This window comes from Melampsora larici-populina (assembly GCF_000204055.1).
Source record: "Melampsora larici-populina 98AG31 unplaced genomic scaffold MELLAscaffold_7, whole genome shotgun sequence".
NCBI classification, from domain to species: Eukaryota; Fungi; Basidiomycota; class Pucciniomycetes; order Pucciniales; family Melampsoraceae; genus Melampsora; species Melampsora laricis-populina.
The window spans coordinates 1,533,719-1,551,667 of NW_006768771.1; the positions used below are offsets into that span (position 1 = coordinate 1,533,719).

The 17,949-nt window shown below is 40.9% G+C and overlaps 2 protein-coding genes across 2 annotated transcripts; one reads left to right on the forward strand and one right to left on the reverse strand.

Annotated features, from left to right (window-relative positions):
• Window positions 1-2,222: 2,222 nt before the first annotated feature.
• MELLADRAFT_115685 (uncharacterized protein) lies at window positions 2,223-6,423 on the reverse strand (the record flags this gene model as incomplete). The annotated part of the gene is made up of 10 exons (XM_007406900.1): window positions 2,223-3,003; window positions 3,243-3,632; window positions 3,706-3,807; window positions 3,886-4,013; window positions 4,091-4,176; window positions 4,248-4,686; window positions 4,748-5,148; window positions 5,217-5,520; window positions 5,746-6,156; window positions 6,248-6,423. The coding sequence occupies 10 exons, from the start codon at window positions 6,272-6,274 to the stop codon at window positions 2,916-2,918; spliced, it is 2,376 nt and encodes a 791-aa protein (XP_007406962.1).
• A 5,216-nt stretch (window positions 6,424-11,639) lies between these two features.
• Window positions 11,640-14,383, forward strand: MELLADRAFT_103909 (uncharacterized protein; the record flags this gene model as incomplete). Its single annotated transcript, XM_007406797.1, has 7 exons — window positions 11,640-11,979; window positions 12,062-12,290; window positions 12,347-12,699; window positions 12,787-12,812; window positions 12,887-13,729; window positions 13,887-14,013; window positions 14,043-14,383. The coding sequence occupies 7 exons, from the start codon at window positions 11,640-11,642 to the stop codon at window positions 14,381-14,383; spliced, it is 2,259 nt and encodes a 752-aa protein (XP_007406859.1).
• Window positions 14,384-17,949: the final 3,566 nt, after the last annotated feature.

The window sequence follows — 17,949 nt, forward strand, 5'->3', positions numbered from 1 at the left end:
GGATTCAGCTACAGGCGTTTGTCACTCCGTTTCGGGATTATTCCTATACAACTCCGCTAAAAAGATGTGCGAGCCAGCACCACGTCTCTGCAAGGTCGCCGCTATCCCTGGATTCTCATTCGATGGATCCAATACACCTAATCCTCCTGCTTGCTCGGTTTGCGAGACTGATGCTTTACTACTACCTAATTCACCTGACGGAGCGCGTTGCGTTGGTGTTTGTCCTACTTCCACCTTCGATAATGGAAAAGGAGTTTGTTCTAGCTGTCCAAGTAGCTGTGCTACATGCGCCTTGGGTGATGGGAAGGACCCTATCTGTACTTCGTGTAGCGATGCATCACAAGTTTTAGAAGGTGGAAAATGTGTTGGTACATGTAAAGCTGGAAACTTTGCAAAGAAATTGGAAAACGATGAATCTTTTGCTTTGAAAGGAACGACGGCATGTCTGAACTGTGGATCTTCTTGTGCTACCTGCGCAGGAAATGCTACTTCATGTCTAAGTTGCCCATCGACTCGACCTGCCTATGATCCAACCACTCAGACTTGCTCTTCTTCCTGTGGACGAGGATCTTTTGTCGGAAAGGAAGGCCGTTGCGTTGGATGCGATTCTAGTTGCGCAAGTTGTTCGGGAGGTGGACCTAATAACTGTTTTAGCTGTTCAAACGGGTCAGTTCTACGAGGAGGAAAGTGTACGATTGCACATTGCTCCGATAATCGAGGTTTCTTTGCTCCCTGGGGGATCTGTCTAGAAACTCTGTTTGCCAAATCACGCAACGAAGAAAAAAGTTCAACTCAACCTTTTCCAATTTGGCTCGTCTTGGTCATCTGCGTGGTAGCTTTAATCCTTGTAATCCTTTCTGCATTGATAATCTGGAGAGTCAGGGCGGTCAAGAAACGAGAAGCTCAAACAAATAAATTCGGGAATGAATTTTATACTCGAGCAACGGGCATCAAACTCAAAGAAATGGGATTACGACCCACATCGAAGTCAAGTCAACCTAGCTCTAGTCGATTTCGTCAGGGTAGTGTAGCTTCAATGAATATCGAAAGGCAACCTGACAATTACAACATCAGACGAGTTCTAACTCCAAGTGATCGACCTTTTTCTACATTCTCAGCTACCTCCGATGCACCTGTTAGTTTAGCACCATCATCTTTCAAGATAAAGCGGAAATCAATTCCATCCATGTTACCTGCATCCACGGATCGTGGCTCGGTTTATAGTCAACCAGAAGAGCCACCTTATCTAGGCCCAAGAGTTCAAATCCCTTTGAGAAGTGAGTCTGGTAGCGTCTGGTTCGAGTCAGGGGTCCGCCCACCAAGAAGATCTGAAGATCAATTAGACCTTGACCCAGATTACCACGGGCCATATTGATCTTAGAAGCATTCAGCTATCTCACTCTTTAGTCTTGAGGGTGACTCTATACTTTCCTTCACAAGTAATTTCTTTCTTCTTTTTAAATAGACATCTGTCATGCAGCTTTTTGTTTGAAAACTCACAAAATCAATCTCTTTGAAATTATGTGGTATTTATTTCATTTCTCGATAATCTTGGGTTTAATTTTGATTTTATTTAAGATTTCTGTTTTCATTCTGTTTTACAATTTCAGTATCACCTTTAATATATGTGTATGTATCAGTATCCTTGCAAAAATTAGTATTCAGACAATTAAATGCTTTCTATATTTCCTACATGAGCCGCATATGCCCCTGCTCTTGATCCTTGTCATGGATTGAGTTGTTCTTAACTTGGTAAAATAGATGCGCCCCGTTCAAGAAGCATAAAAGGCCAGGTACCTTGTTCAGCATATTTATTCAAGAAGACTGAAGTTGTAGATGATTTTTCATTTTGACTATCATCATTAAAAGTCATGATGTATGTTGTTATATCATTTGTCACATGCGTTAAAGAATTTAAACAAGCGCAATCCTCTGCGAGTCATACTGTGAGGGTAACTCGAGTCCACTCAACAAAATCACCAATCAGAGACTTAGACCCTGACCATTCTATAGTCTACTTGTTTATTTCTGAAGGCTGAGCTACGCCGGGCCTTCAGTGATCATTGACTGTGGTTAAAAATTCACAAGCTGGATTCAGAGTCATCACCGGGGCACCCGTGCAAATGCATCACGTACACCGTCCATCTCGAATGTGCCTCCAGCGGTAAACTCTGATTCCAAAAAGAAATTGGTCCCAAGTGAATGTGTGTTTCTTTTCTTTCAAATTTATGTTTTTAATAAGAAAAAAGATGAAATAAACATCAAAATATCAAAAGAAATAATTATCAAAAAAAAAACGTTTCAAAATAAAATCAATTTTCTTCAAAACAAAAACAAAACCAACACCCCATGTATTTTCATTTCCTTCAATTCTTGTCTCCCTCTATGAAAAAAAATAAAGAATAAAGAAACAAGGAAATAAACAACCATAACAAACATTTACCAAAAAAACCCTATTCCATATCACTTTCTTTTATCTTCTTTTTTTCTTTTGAAATCAACACGAACGAAATGAATAAAAAAAGTAAGGATGATTCTAAAGAAACCCAACAATAAATTGAGCAAATAGATACTCACTCCTTAACACACAAACACACACTCAACATTCTGCACCAAAGAGAAAAAACACACACCAAAAGATGAAAGAAACCAAAAAATAAGAAAACTTGCAAAATTAAAAGAAAGAGAATCGAAAAAAAACATCATCATCATCACTTATAATACCCATCTTCTTTTTCATCTCTTTAACCACTTTTATATTTTTTTTTTCAATTAGACACCCTTGCCTTCCACTTTTCTCTACGAGACACGACGAATGAAACCAAAGAAAAAAAGAAAATCATAAAAAAGGAAGAAGAGAACTAAATAAGAATAAGATTTAATCAAAATGAAAAACGCATTAAATATATCAAAAGTTATCCACGAGGAACAGTTTCATCTAAACTTTTATGACCGGCTAATTCATTTAATACACTCGAATCGATCGGAATAACAGATTTTCGACTATTGTGGTTGGACCCGCCGAATGAAAAGATAATTTGGTAGATCATGGAGGAGAGGGATGATCGATGATCGAAACATGATTCGACAGGAGGAACAAAGGGAAAATGACAAAAAGATTGAAGAGTAAGTATGTTTTGTTAAGGATGTACTCAAATAAGCAACCAGATTCTCGATTACAAACATAGTTTGCTTTGCTTCACAGGAGAAGATAGATTTTAAAAATAGAGATAGAAATTTACCGCAAATGTTGTTGTGGGACTTGACCAGGAGCACCAGGAGGAGCAACTTGACTCCTAGCAGTTTCAGGGAACTGTTTCTCCATTTCGAAATGTTGATCTTCTACTGTGCCACTTCCACCATCTTGAGCACCGCGTGGTTGTTGATTTTCAAAACTCTGGAAACCAGTTCCACTCCCAAAAGAAGCCTCTTGTTGTTGCTGTTGTTGAGTTTGTTGGGAAAAACCGTTCATCACTTCATCTTCGAACAGACTCAAGTCAATCAAAGGTGCAACCGATGGAATCGGGGCCAAAACTGAGGCTGGCAATTTGGAAACTGTGCCTTGATTCTTGATCGCTTCGTCTCGTAAATAATTCCAAGCTTGTTCTCGACCCATCAATCGTTCTCTTTCCCTGTGTTAATGATGCCAAACGGTTGTCTCAGTTCCCGTTCGCATGAGATGATAGAGTAGTCTAATTGACAGACCTTTGTCTAGATTCCCGATATTGATCCGTACATTCTTCGAATAGAGGAGGATTCATATCCATGAATAACTTCAAAGCATTATAAACCAGTTGATGGATTTGGCTATACATCCCCAGATGAAGATCACATTCAGCAAGACTCCTGGATGACTCAAGGCATAGGAATAACGAGAAAACGAACCGGCTCCAATGCATTTTGGAATTTGTGTACAATGAATCAAAGACCAATGGAAGAACAGTCTGGACGTTTTCCGAGATCAAGTTCACGATGTATTCATTATTCCAATAATATAGTGCTCGTTCTGCCACCTGTTTCGATCAATCCATCAGTATCCAACCAACCCTATTTGAACAGATGACTCGCAAGCAGGTGAGAAAAACTTTACCTGAAAATGTTGACTGTTGACGCATCTTGAAAGTTGTTTGAATAGTGGAACTGAAATCTTTTGAAATTCAATTGGATCGATCACATCTGTTCCGAAACCAATGTTAGGATCCGAAAGCGGACATGCGAGAAAATAAAGACCAGGGAGCAATTCTTACCCAAGACTTCTTCAACTTCGTTCAAGTACATAACTTCCTTCGGTGAGTTAACCTTGGGCCAGTATCTCAACAAGCCAATAACAACTTCTTCCGTCAAGCTAGGATCTTTCTCTAAGAACTGAACCACACAATAGGCCAACTGAGGATGATAAAGCGCGAGTCCCTTAACCTTGTGTAATGGTATGAGCACCCTGGTCAAAAACGTCTTATGCTCTTCCTTCAATGGCAATGCAAAACCATTGATAATTGATCCCAAAATTTCTAACAGTTCAGCAATCCCGTTGTGTCGTTCCGTTTCGTAGATGAAGCCGTAGAACACGTTGTTGATCGAACGTCGAATAAAGGCACGTAAATTAAGAAACTTTCCATAGATGCGATGTAAAGTTGTCTTCAAGAAATCTCGCTCCCTTGGGTCTTCACTATCAAATAATTCCAAGAGCTTCGAAGGCAGTACATCAGCTTAGTTATCCTCAGGACAAGAAAAAGCAGAGGTCACTAACATTGAGGACAAATTGTTGATCGATGAATCGTTTGGCAACATTCGTATTGAAGTCGGGGCTTTCAACAAATCTGAGAAAGAACTCGTAGACAATTTGTAAATGAGGCCACGCGAGCTCCAAGACAGGTTCATCTTCTTCTGGATCATAGGCATCACCTGTAGGATTGACAGGAGGCGGAATCGATCGGAAGAGGTTCGATCCAAACATTGCGACCACTTCTGGATAAATAGCATCTGTAATGACTCCTCTTTGAGTAGTGATCCATTCCAACATCTCATGTAAAGCTGCTGCCTTGATTTGTTTCGAATTGAGTTGAGTAGATGCGTCGTTAAAGTCAAATACGACAGAGCATTGGTGAAGTTTTTGAATGAATAGCGCGTGCGTCTCTTGCGGGGCGACATCTATATAAATATGATAGGACGACAATCAACAAGGTGGACATGAGATCAATGGAAGCTCTAACACATACCCTGAAAGGAAGGTAAACGTTCGAGTTCAACCTTCTCAGTCACATGAAACCGACTACTTCTTTGTTTACGTGGGGTCTTCGCGATCGGTATCGTATCTTTAACTCCAGGTGGCACGATAGGTACAGCTCCTGGTTTGCCTTGTAATTTCCCAATCGGACCCGATTTGGGCGGTGTCTGAGGTGGACCTCCACCTACACCAAAGCCAGGCTGCATAGACCGATTGTTTAGTGTGATATGAGCCCCGGCGGTAGGATGATGTGGTAAGGCTGAAGGATGTGGAAGTGGGTCGCTTGGCATGACGGCCTGTACAAAGGCGCGCTTGAATCATAAGGGAGGTGGATAAGAGATAAAGGTTGAAGTTCGATCGAGCGATTAGTATAGGTCGGGAATCAAGGTAAAGGTCAGAAGATCGGAAGCGATATCAAGGGTGAAAGGCGAGGCAGGGAAGAGCTCAAGATGGTGGCTTGTCGAGTATTTGATGAGCTAGAGATAGAAAGGAGATGATCGGAATGGAAGCGGAAAACTCACGTTATCGCCACTGACGAAAATGCCAGGAACGTTGTTGGGAGAAGAATTGGGGAGTTGTGGATTGTAACCGGGTGGATGGTTTGGTGAAGCAGCTTGAGATGGATACTGGAGTTGCTGCTGCTGCTGTTGCTGTTGTTGTTGTTGTTGAGTGGCAGAAGATGATGATGATGAGGAACGACTGAAAAGACCAGCAGCTCGACCGATACCACCACCGCTGTTAGATTGATTTCCAGCTGTACCATTTTGAACAGGTAAACCGGTTGAAGGGGCAATAGAACCAGCTGAGGATAAGTTTGTTTGAGAAGAAGCCGGTGAAAGAGCAGGAGAGGTAGCATCATAAGGACCCTTATCCTTTGATCGACCAAGAGACTGATTATTAGACTGATTATTATCTTTATCTTTGCGTGATAGCTTAAATCGAAAGGGAAATCGAAGATGGTTTTGAAGTTAGTATCAATCAATGAAGTTATAAATTCAGAATGAAAAAGATGAATGACTATACCATTTTCCCTAACATTCCTTTCTTCATCTTGAGATGTTAAGATGTTGAATGAGATTGAAAGGAAAGTGACTTGATTTGTTGGATTGATAAGAGATTGAAGTAAGACAGTAGTAGGTAATCAAGTTCTTTCTGTTCTTTCTTTCTTTCTCTTTACCTTCACTACTTTACTCTTTCTCTCTTCTACATTCAATCTTCTCTCTCTAAAGTTTAGTTCACAAGTGCTTAAGCTTGTACAAACAAACACTACATACATATGTAATCAATAGACATACACCCCATTCTCCATCACTTCATCACCCGGTACAGTCAAACCCGCGCACATGCATACCCGCGCACATGCATAACCAGCGAAAATGCATACTATGACCCAGGACTACAACCAAGGAGAAGATCGCAGACATATATGAGGATCACATACATATCAAGACACGCACAAAAGTTGTGAATTCAAGCAGAGATGCAGGATAATTCCCAATTAATTAAAAGTTGGGAATAAACTTACACAGGCTTGTGTTGCATAGAACACGTGTGTCCGGCAAATCAACATAAACAGGGAAGGAGGTCTCTGATACATAGCCAAAGACACTACCACAGTGCACTGCCCCGCTTGAATTACCAGAACAAAGAAGTCACTTTAAGGTTTGCTTTATGAGGTCAATGTCACTATAGATATCAGGGCAAGCTCCAGGCCCACAATCAATGGTTGATGCCAAGCTAGAGTTGAAAGTTGAGAGAAATTCATATCTTCTAGGGAAGTGTAGGATAAAAAGTGAATTGACCCCGCTTGAATTACCAGAACAAAGAAGTCACTTTAAGGTTTGCTTTATGAGGTCAATGTCACTATAGATATCAGGGCAAGCTCCAGCCCCACAATCAATGGTTGATGCCAAGCTAGAGTTGAAAGTTGAGAGAAATTCATATCTTCTAGGGAAGTGTAGGATAAAAAGTGAATTGAACATGTACCTGGTGAAGTCTCAAAGGCACTGAGACAGGCTTCATCTTATAACACCATATGACATGATCTGTCAACCAAAGGAGCTGGCTTTTCATGACTGGTATATCAGAGGGATCCCATTTATACTGGAATGTGGTGACAACAAAACTAATGCAAATCACCTGTTGACTCTTTGAAATCAAAACTCTGGAGAAAGATCACACCCAAATATGAAGAAATGTATCTGAAGCTTCAAGTCCTTTCTGGAGTTGTTCTGATAATCAGGCTTACATAATGAACAAGCTTGACTTCAAATGGACCAAATTTTTTACTTTGCAAAACATTGATTGTTTTTACATCCTTGTTCCTTTTTAAGTAGTCTGATACCTATTGAGCTTCCACAGAGGTCCACCCCTGCAAACCTGATAAGTTGGTTCCTGTTTTGACCCATAGTCCTGAACTGGCTCAAATCACATATTTCCATTGTAGAAGAAGGCAGAAATTTTACAAGCAGTTCAAATCCTGTGAAATTTAATTCTGTGGGAGCTCAGAGTCAAAATTTACTTGTACAGATCAATGCCTTTTGTAGCAGTATGCCCAAGTCCTGGGAATTATATACCATTATATCATAATTTAGCATAAAAAATTTCTTTAGCACAGATTCAGTGAGGAAAATCAAAGCAAAAATGAACAGAGTGGGGACAAGAGTTTGGAAAAGGGGTAGGTCTTTCTTAGACAAAGTGAGGTAACAACTTTGACAAGAGCATGAAAATTTGACAAGAGTTGATGTAAACAAAGATAATCAAGTATTTGAGAAACCTGGCTGTGAAATTCAACAAACCTATTTGAAAAATAGGTTATCTTTTGACAATCTCTGCTTATATGTTGCAAAAAAATCATAGAGCCATAAAAGTGCAGGATCAAGAGATTGGGACCACAAAAAGATTCAAAATTATGACTGAGCCATTCATGAAGTGTCTCATTTTTCACCTATTTCAAAAAATTGTGAATTATATGAATCATTTTCTTATTAAAAACCAAATCTTATTCTGTTGATTTAGATTTTACGTGGATTTTATCCCCTCCAAACAGAAAATCAGGTCATTACATTGGCTCTATAGGATTCATTTGATTATAGTGACATCAAATTGTTTATCTTCCTGCCTAGTTTCTCCGCCTTACACTCTGTCAAAGGAGCAAGGAAGATAATTGGTGTGCTCATAATATGGCAAAATATGTCAAGAAACTATTTCAAGTGACAGGCTTTCAATATATCCCTGGAAATGATGCTGGAGATGACCAATAATTGTTCACCTTTACTGGTCTCTAGTCTCAAGTGTTTCACTTAAGGCTTGTTCACTCTAGCAAATTTTAGTCAGTATTCTGCTGAGTAAAGTGTCGGTTTGCTGGAGTATGGTGAATTTTTGCATTTAGATTTACGGAATGCCTGTTCTGATCAGAATGTGCTTGATTGAATGTGCCCTTGTGTTACTGATTTGAGTGGTATTGACATTGTTGAGTGTGCTGTTTACAGTGTTTTCCAAAATCAATGTTCCTTCTGTTGTTTTTGATTATTTTTTTGCATATCTGCCATTAATTTATATGATGCTTGTCTGGGTTATTTATCCAAATTGGGATCAGAAATGGAGCTCATACAGGCTCAAACCTGCTCAAGTATTGGCATCAAGGGTTGAAGCTGGCATCAGGAAAGCAAGGTGATTCACCCTCAGAGTCAGGCCATGTCATCCATCATTTCTGTTCACATGGTGGGCATGGATTTTGAGTTTTTCAAAGGCACACCTTTAGTGGGGGTGCTGCTGAGGTGTGCCACTGAGGTGTTAAACTCTTCCAATCAGCAAAAAAAAGGTAAAAAAATATTCAACAACATAAAAAATAGCATCTTTTGTATTTCATATCTGCCCAATGTAGCCTTCAATTAGTGCTGACATTGAGCCTGGCAGTGGTTTGTTGATGTATTTGATTCAGCAGACATCAAGAATTCCATCCTTTGCTTTACAAATTGAATGGTGGGATTGATCCACTTGGCTCAGGCTGACTTCAAGAAGGAGGGTTTGATCTTTGGCATGGCATGGAAGTATTCTACGGCTGGAACTGGCTGAGATTGAGGATGTGTATTAAGTTCAGCACTTTGAGATGTGACTTAGCAAATTTATTGATGCTAAAAAAAAATTTTCACCCCTAATCACACAGCGACTGGGAGGAATAGATCTCAACCTAACATGGGCACACCAACCACAAAATTGTGACTAAAAGAAGGGCAGGCCTTTTGCGCCCCACCCACCACATGAATCTCTGTGCTTTTCCCACCAGATTGAGAACCATGGATATGAAAAATGAAATTTGAAAATGACAGCAGGAAAATTTTATTTTTGAAACATACGTACCTGGATCGTATGTGAAGCTGATGTGCCCCTATGTGGGAAATGTGTGCCCTTTGGGGATGCTAACTGAACCAAGTCCCTCCTCAATTGCAGAGATCTCCGGAGCATGTGAAGGAGGGACTTATGATTTCCACATGGAACCCTGTGTGATAAGAATACCAAAATCCAATTTTCTGACTGTTCTGGAGTCTATATCCTTTAAAGACTCCAACATCCACTCTTTCAAGAATTCTGAGTTGGCCAGAATACTCTCCTTCATCTTGTACAAATAACTCACATGAAAGTGCACATCATCCATAGAAAGAAGTTGGTTTGGAATGCATTCCCAAGAATGTAACTTGAAAGCCTCAATCACATGGCTGTGGAGAAAATTGGCTCCCATGAACTGATCCAACATAACTGGACATGGATTTATACAGCCAATTTCAGAATGTTTTGTTTGAAAAGTGCACCATGGTGCAAAACTCCAAGGTTGTTTCTCTGCTCATTTTGAGAATACAAAGAATACAAAACCTGTACACAGGGTCCAATTCTTTTACTCACAACATTTTAGCAAAGGACTCATACATGTTTGGTATCAAGATAGGTATTACTTGTACTGAGTATTTGTTGATTGACTTGGCTCAACTTCAACAAGGTGTAAAGAGTGTGTTCCAAAGTTGTGCAAAGCGTAGGCTGGAACCAAACAAACAACAATCTCAACACAATCTTGGAAAACACTTTGCTAACACGTCGTGAGTGTAAAATTTGGACCCTGTGGAAAGAACACTTCTGGGTTGATTTTGACCACTGCAGAAACGCAAATCTTTTGAAAAAAGAAATCAATCATTCCCTAATTGTATGTAGTTGCAGCAGATTTGTGTGTAAATATCTCAATTTATTAAATAATAAATTCACTGATTCTTGAATTCTGGAGCATTCCAGGAAAATCTGAAGAGTGCAAAAGGAAAAATTTGCCTTTCATATCTCCTAAGGCTTTGGGGTGGCTTGTGTCAAGGTAGTTTAAGATGTGCACTAGGGCCAGGATCTGAGCATCCAGACTCCTGGTCCTTGCACAGTGTGAGTGTATTCATCACAAGGCCCATGTTGTGGACACGTCCTTTTTCACACAGATGCGCCCAGGCACAAAAACGCTCCATTGGACGGGCGCAGGTGCCACTGGGCCGCATCAGGCACACCCTTTGCCCCCAAAAAAGTAGAAACAAGTAAAAAATCTTCTGCACCAGCAGAGGCCAGTATTACAGTACCTGAAGATACATGGTTGCCAATAAAAGAATTCTAGTCATCATTTGCAAGGTAGATTGCAAGAGATATCATGATCCAAGGAAGTTGACTGCGGCTCTAAGACTATACACAAGAAACTCTTACAGTGACTTGCTTACATCTTTTTGACAAGACATGTCTTTCAAGTGACAACAGCTCAGAGTGAGGTAGACTAGGACCCCGGAGAGCTCCCGTAGAGGTGTGTGATGTAAAAGATTTTGTTTTCTTATGTTTGCTGTGAATTGCTGTGTATTTCACAGCCTCTACACCATGTTAAAAAATCTTCACAATTGTGTATGTAAATATGAATTTCACACTTAACAAAGTGCTTTGCTCCTGGCTAGGTATTGGTAAGGGAGGAGCAAGGGATTTGGTCAAGTTTTCATGAATGTAAACTGTGGTGAAGTGTGTGTAGTGTAGGATTTTTGTACATCATGCACCTCAATAAGAGCTCTCCAGGGTCCTAGCAGACTGTTAGACCAATATCTCAATACCATGATGAAGCACACTCCTCAGACTCAGAGTCCTCCTGAAGCATTTCTGATGGAGGTACGTTGGGTGACTGAACTGACAAAAACCCGCGGACTAGGCGCGCCCCAGCATATTTTGAAGCTTTGAGGCGCTACCAGGCGCGCCCACAACATGTGACAAGGGCCGGTTTGATCGTCTTTGATGAAGTCATCCGCTTACACATGCAAGTTATGTATCCTTCAGCTTTTTTGTCAACAACTTTTCATCGTTTTCATCTTTCCTTTGGGGCAATTGATGTTGACCATCATCATAACTAGTCAACATGCCATCAGTCGAGCTTCCTCACGAGGTCTGGATAAATATTCTATCCTTCCTCAAGGATTTTTTATCACTCTATAATTTTGCGCAAACCTCGAGTGGAAATTATCAATTTGTTGAATCATCTAGCAACCTTTTGCATTATTTCATTTCGGCTAATATCCGTCTCATCGAACCTCGTACCTTTAGCTCCGCTTCAACTGTGTATCCTTCCAAGTCGCAAGGAGATGATGAAAAATCCAAGCAAGAGACTGAACTCGCGCATCTCCTCTCGAAAGCTATCTTTAACCAGATGACCATGATGAAGTCATGTTTTGAAGATGTCAAGACCTGGAAAGACTTTGGTATGCCATAAATCGACTGTCTTTTTGAAAAGCGAAGGGGTTCGTATCTGACGCCGGGGTGAACAATCTCAATCCTTCGAAGCAAAAACTCGTAAACGTATTGAAGATAATTGGCGTTCGGGGAATGGCTGCTGGAGAACGATCATAAGACCCACCAACCTTCTAGGTTTGAGCCTAGTTTGGAGATTTAAATTCGATCCTGAATTCAATTATTGGGCAGCCGTAGATTTGCCAGGGATCATCGAAGTCATTTCCCCGATCGCGCCTGGCCACTACAGGAGGTTGAGGATACTGCCAGGACGTGCTGAACGGTAAGTAGGTAGTGGGGCTTGTATGTGGCAGTTTTGACAAGAATTGTCTCTTCTAGCTCTACCCATCTCGAAAGCTCTGGTCCATTCATCGTCACTAACTGTCACCGCCATCGATTTCAAGTTTGGAAACGCATCGAAGGCGCTTTCGACAGCGCTGTTCCAGCTCAAGACGAGCCATGGCCATATGCTCGAATAGCATACCAAGGAATGCAACAAGACGGAGAAGCCAGTCTCATAGTCGAAGAGCGTGACAGCTCTCCAATATTCACATTTCACTGTTACCTCGATATGCCAATCCCAGCATTTTGTTTCAAGGCACGCGCGCCTTATCTCGCTGCAGGATCTTATCTTGGTCAAAGTATATACGTATGGAATCTAGAGACGGGAAAACTAGTGGAAGAATACGACGGTGAGTGCCTGCGACTTTGCTACTCTGATCTTTCAAGCTCTACTCGGTGAATGCAAGTGATAATCGAATTTGTTTCTTCTGTCCTAGTAAGCGGCCGCGAATCCGACGACATGGTCAGTGTTTTTGACCGCAGGCATCCCACTAGTCAATCGAGATGCTGAAGTCCGATCGTCCATCCACTTGACAGACGTACATCGATTTCGACTCAAGGTTTATCTTCCTTGCGAGTTTACGGGACATTCACGTCTATGACAGGGTCACAAACCGATCCATTTACTCAATACCACCTAGACCGGTGGAAAATCTGGAGTACTACGCTGACAAGATCCACGATCCGATCTGGTCGAATGTTACGGTATTATTGTCTCCGACTTTGAAAAAGCGAAAACAAGCCACCGTGCAACTCTATAGTTGTCTGTGCGAATGGGTCGCTGTACATTACGATCACCAAAATGGACACCTAGTGGCGCTTAGTCGGCAAGGGTTTTTGATTTGGACATCTAACTACAGTCAGACCTTGCTGACCAAGAACTCAGTGTCAAACCGAGACAACTTTGTCGTCTTGTACGGTGACGGAGGAGGCACCAACCTGTGTGTCGAAAATGGACGCGCAGTTTTCAGTAGCAGTTTTTTCACCTCCGATGGTGTCAGATTCGAAAGTCTTTATGCTTTAGAGCTGACAAACTGGTCGGACCATACAAGCTTTATCGCCTCCACGCCAAGGCTGACTAATCTAGTTAAGATAGTCCCTTCTGTGGTACCAATCTCCCGCCTCGAGATGGACTCCTGTGCAATTTACGCTACGGTCTGCGACGCACGTTCTAACCCCGAACTGTGTGAAGCATGGCAAACCTTACAGTACGATCATAACAGTATCTACCCATTGCTATCTAAACTAACTTGGATGGACTTGGACGGAAAAGAATTACACACAGATGAGCGACTATATCCAATCGATCATATCCTTCCAATTTCACTGGAGGAGTTTGAACGTTGTTGGGATCTTTGGGAACATGAACAAATTGCTATAGTAGAAGAGCAACCCACTGCTATCCTTGCTTACTCTCTTCTACCCACAGAAGACCTGATTTAATTACAATGACGCTGGAAGATGAGATCAATGCTTGTGTAAGCGCTCTTTCGTCTCTCAATTGCACCTCTTTCATCCTTTTCAATTTTACAATAAGCTAAAACTCTTAGAAAAGGCTGATACGAAGCAATATAGATTTGATGTTGTTGGTGTACAAGGCAAGACTTGCAATCATACTTCTGGGCGCGAACCCTTGAGTATTGGTCATATCAGACATCACTATAGTTGTTACTGGACTGACATGGATTTGTAGACGCTCCACTCAAGGTTGAAAATGAAAGTGTGTGTGGCCAGGCTTTTGGTACAAGATTACCGGTTTGGGATGGCTCTTGGCATGCTTTATATGATACGACAGGGGCACGCAGATCCTCATGGATGTGGTCGGATGCACCATTCGATAAGTCTGATCAGGATTGTGCTGTTAATGTTGATCTGAACCGAACAATTAGACATGATGATCATTATTATCATTTGGATGGTCACATTTTGTTATTATCAGTTATCCAATCATCTATCAACATTGTAAATGTTTTGCATGGTCTAGGCAAGGCATCAGCTTGGAGACATGCTTGTGGACTAAGTTGCAAACAGTAGTATTGAGACGATCCAATACATTTCTATTCTCCTGATTGAGTCACACGTGCACCTCCTCTTGACCTCCTCTTGTTTGATGTCATGGATTGAGTTGTTTGTGGATATGTAAAATAGATATGTCCATTCCAATCAACATTGAAGGCAAAGCACCTTGTCCGGAATATTCAATGAAGAAGGCTGAAGTCGTGGATGGGGTTTCAATTTGACTATTATCATCAAAAGTCATGATGGTTATTGTTATATCATTTGTTGCATTTGTTACATTTTTCAAGTGGAGTTTCAGGAAAGCCTTAGGCTGAATCAACTGAAGATCTTATAGAATGTCAGGATATATAGTAGATTGGACATCCACCTATTGGATTATCAAAGGAACAGGCGTAAGCTCTTAGCTATGTACACCACATAACATTATCTGCAAACAGAAGGAACTGGCATTTTATGGTCCTGGGACCAGTAGATCAAAAGGATTTATATTGGGATTGGGATGTGGAGGAAATGCAACTAATGCACAACAACCTGTGGACTTTCAAGATAGCACACAATACAAATATTGGATCACATCCAACATGAAACAACAGCCCCACCTCTCCTGGAAATATTCTGATAATCAGGTTGACCTAAAGCTAAATATCTTTTCAAAGGCACCAAATTTTCTTCATTGCAAAAAACAATTGATCTACATCCTTTCCCTTTTTAATTATACCAACATTTTTTGCACTATTTCCTTTCTCTGAATGACTATCAACTACAATAATCATATACCAGTAGATCAGAATTTAAAAGTCAGTGAAGATTTATTGAGAAAAACCAGTGCAAAAATCAGAATGGGGATGAGATATTAGAAATGGGGTGGGTATTTTTTGTGTTTGGGAATATCTAATGTTATTGATTTCAGTTCTATTAGCATTTTTGCCAAGGAGAGTCTGAAGGTGAAGAGTGAATTTCTCAATAATGACCTCTAATGCTAGTCATCACTGGATGGTATGTGAAGCTGATCCGCACCTTCAACTTGTGTGCCCTTTTGAGATGCACACTGGGGCCAAGGTGGGCAATGGTCTGTTATTTTAGACTCTTGGTCCTTGTAGATTCAATTGCAAAAAGAATGAAATTTTGATAAAAAAAATAAAGGACATGTGGTTCATGTGCACAATGGATGCAGGTGTAATCCTGAAAGCCATGTCCTGCCAAAGTTCTTGTGTCCATAATCACACAATACCATGAATTCTGATACAGGTTGTACAGGATTCAGCCCTGAGAAATGAAATACTTGGTCCACCAATCACATCCACCTCATTGACTGCAACCCATCACCCCTTCCAATCCTCTGTCTACAACTCTGACCTCTGGAAATCCTCTACCTCAAATGAGCTTTCAATTGTACTTGGAAGGCATCAAACTGTGGCTACTCAGATGTCCCTGGACAGCAACAATCTCAACTTGGTCAATGCAATGTTAAAATTTCACTATCATTGGTTTCACTTTTGCACTGGAAACAGTTGTACAGCCAAACCGACTTGGTAACCCCTGATCCTAAAGGCTGAGCCTACAAGACCCGTGTCTGCCCACATGCCTTATTGGACCAACTTCTTGCAGTCCTCTATGGAATTGTCACCCGCAATCCCTCACTTCACCTTGACAAAATCCAACAAATCATTGGTTGACATGGAGAGATTCCAATTTGTAAACCACCATCTGTCACAAGTTACACCAGTGTTTAGGACTAGCACATCTTGTCTCTTGTGGTGCTCATTCTGCACAGTCAATCAAAGACCAGACAGCTTACATAAGGAGGGTGGGAAATATCCCAGCTGAATATTTTGTTTTCATTGGTTTGTCTATCTATTTCTCTCTCCCTTTTGTTTTTGTCACACATTCACTGATATTTGGTTTTGGCTTTTCAATAATGTGAGTTTGTTACTGGTTGTGTCAAACAATCTCTTAGTGCTAGGAATGGCACAGGATAAGAGGGCTTCTTTCTGGAGGATGCCTTGGTCATCTCAAATTCAATGTCTTTTGGTAGATACAAAGTGAACACCACACTAAGCTGTTGTATTGGGCTATTGTCAGTTGGTTGTTTCACAATTACAGAGAACCCAGGAACACATTTCTGTGAAACATTCAATTACAAAAGATCCAAAACAGGATATACCTGATGAATTGGTTGGGGTCTCTTGAGCTATGAAATCTGCTTGCTTAACAACATCAGATCAACCTTGTTGCTTTTTTAGCTTGATTGTTGAACAATAGAAATGGACAAACACAAAACATCATCTGGAAATATACAAGGGAAGTTTGAGAAGGTAATATACCTGAGGGTTTTGCAAGGGTCTCACTGCCAACATAAACACCTTGGGTTGAGAAATCTGAGGCATCATCAGAGGCAAATCCTTGGACAGACCTTGTTCAAGGTTTTTATCTGAGGTATTCTTCTGCACTGAGGATCATCTTGGATCAAAACCTTGGAAAGCTTCTGTCCAAGGTTTGGATTCCAAGAATACCTTGGATGGAAAAATCTGAGGTAAATATGTTGTGGGTGTCTCTTGCATCACTTCACGGTACTCTGGCTTGCTGGAGGACACGAAATTAATCTCCCACTTATTGTTGCTGACATTGACCTCAGCCAATATCACATTGGGCCAGTTAGAGCACCCACTATGGTTGCGGTAAAGAGGTGATTTATCGTAACTTTACCGCTAAATTACACACAGGTCCACTATGGGCCTGTTTTACACTTGCGGTCCCTACAACTGCGTCAAATTTTGCATCGCGCTTGTTCAAATCTACAAAAGCTTAAAACTTGATTTATTGTAGGATTTGACGCATCCAATCGGTCAACTGCCAGCCAATGATCCATCTGCATCCATCCAGCTCTGCACACCATCACTCAACATCTTCCCTGTCCCCTCAAAATCTCGGCTTGTTAAGAGTAGCTGTTTACTCTGAACTTGCTAAAAAGAAGCTTTTTTTTTGAAAGAAAAGTGATCTCGCGTGATCGATCTAACCAAGATCAAACAAGAGGTGAGAAAGCTTGTTGGCTTATTTCTCTTTGTCAACAACTGAAGATTTCATTCTGGTTCTTTCTGGTGACCAAGGTGGTCATCAGCATAGAATTGCGCTGGGTGAGGTGTGGTAAGATACTATACTTCATTTCATGATTTTGCCATAGTGTGTAGAGTATCTTAAGAATGCATTATCGTAGTTGAACCCTGTGTTACATCATCCCATAGTGGATTTCATGCGGTTAATAACTTTGGTAAAACACACATGATTAATTTTTGCGCTCAGGAACGCTAAATTTGCGATAAATCACCCTCATGATAGTGGGTGCTCTTATAGTGTGGCACCAGAGCTAAGACATCATCAGTCTTGTTGGGGTAAGAAGATCAGACATCTTCACAACTGGTTCTTCTAGCCAGGTTGAGAATCTCATTGGTTTGCCTTTCTGGCAAGGAATTTGCAATTGCACAGAAACATTGGGCCCAATTCTTGTTGTTTTCAAGAGATGGGTTTATCAGACCAATGCACACATGTCTGCAGTGATTGTGGTGTGACTGCAGTTGTGTGTG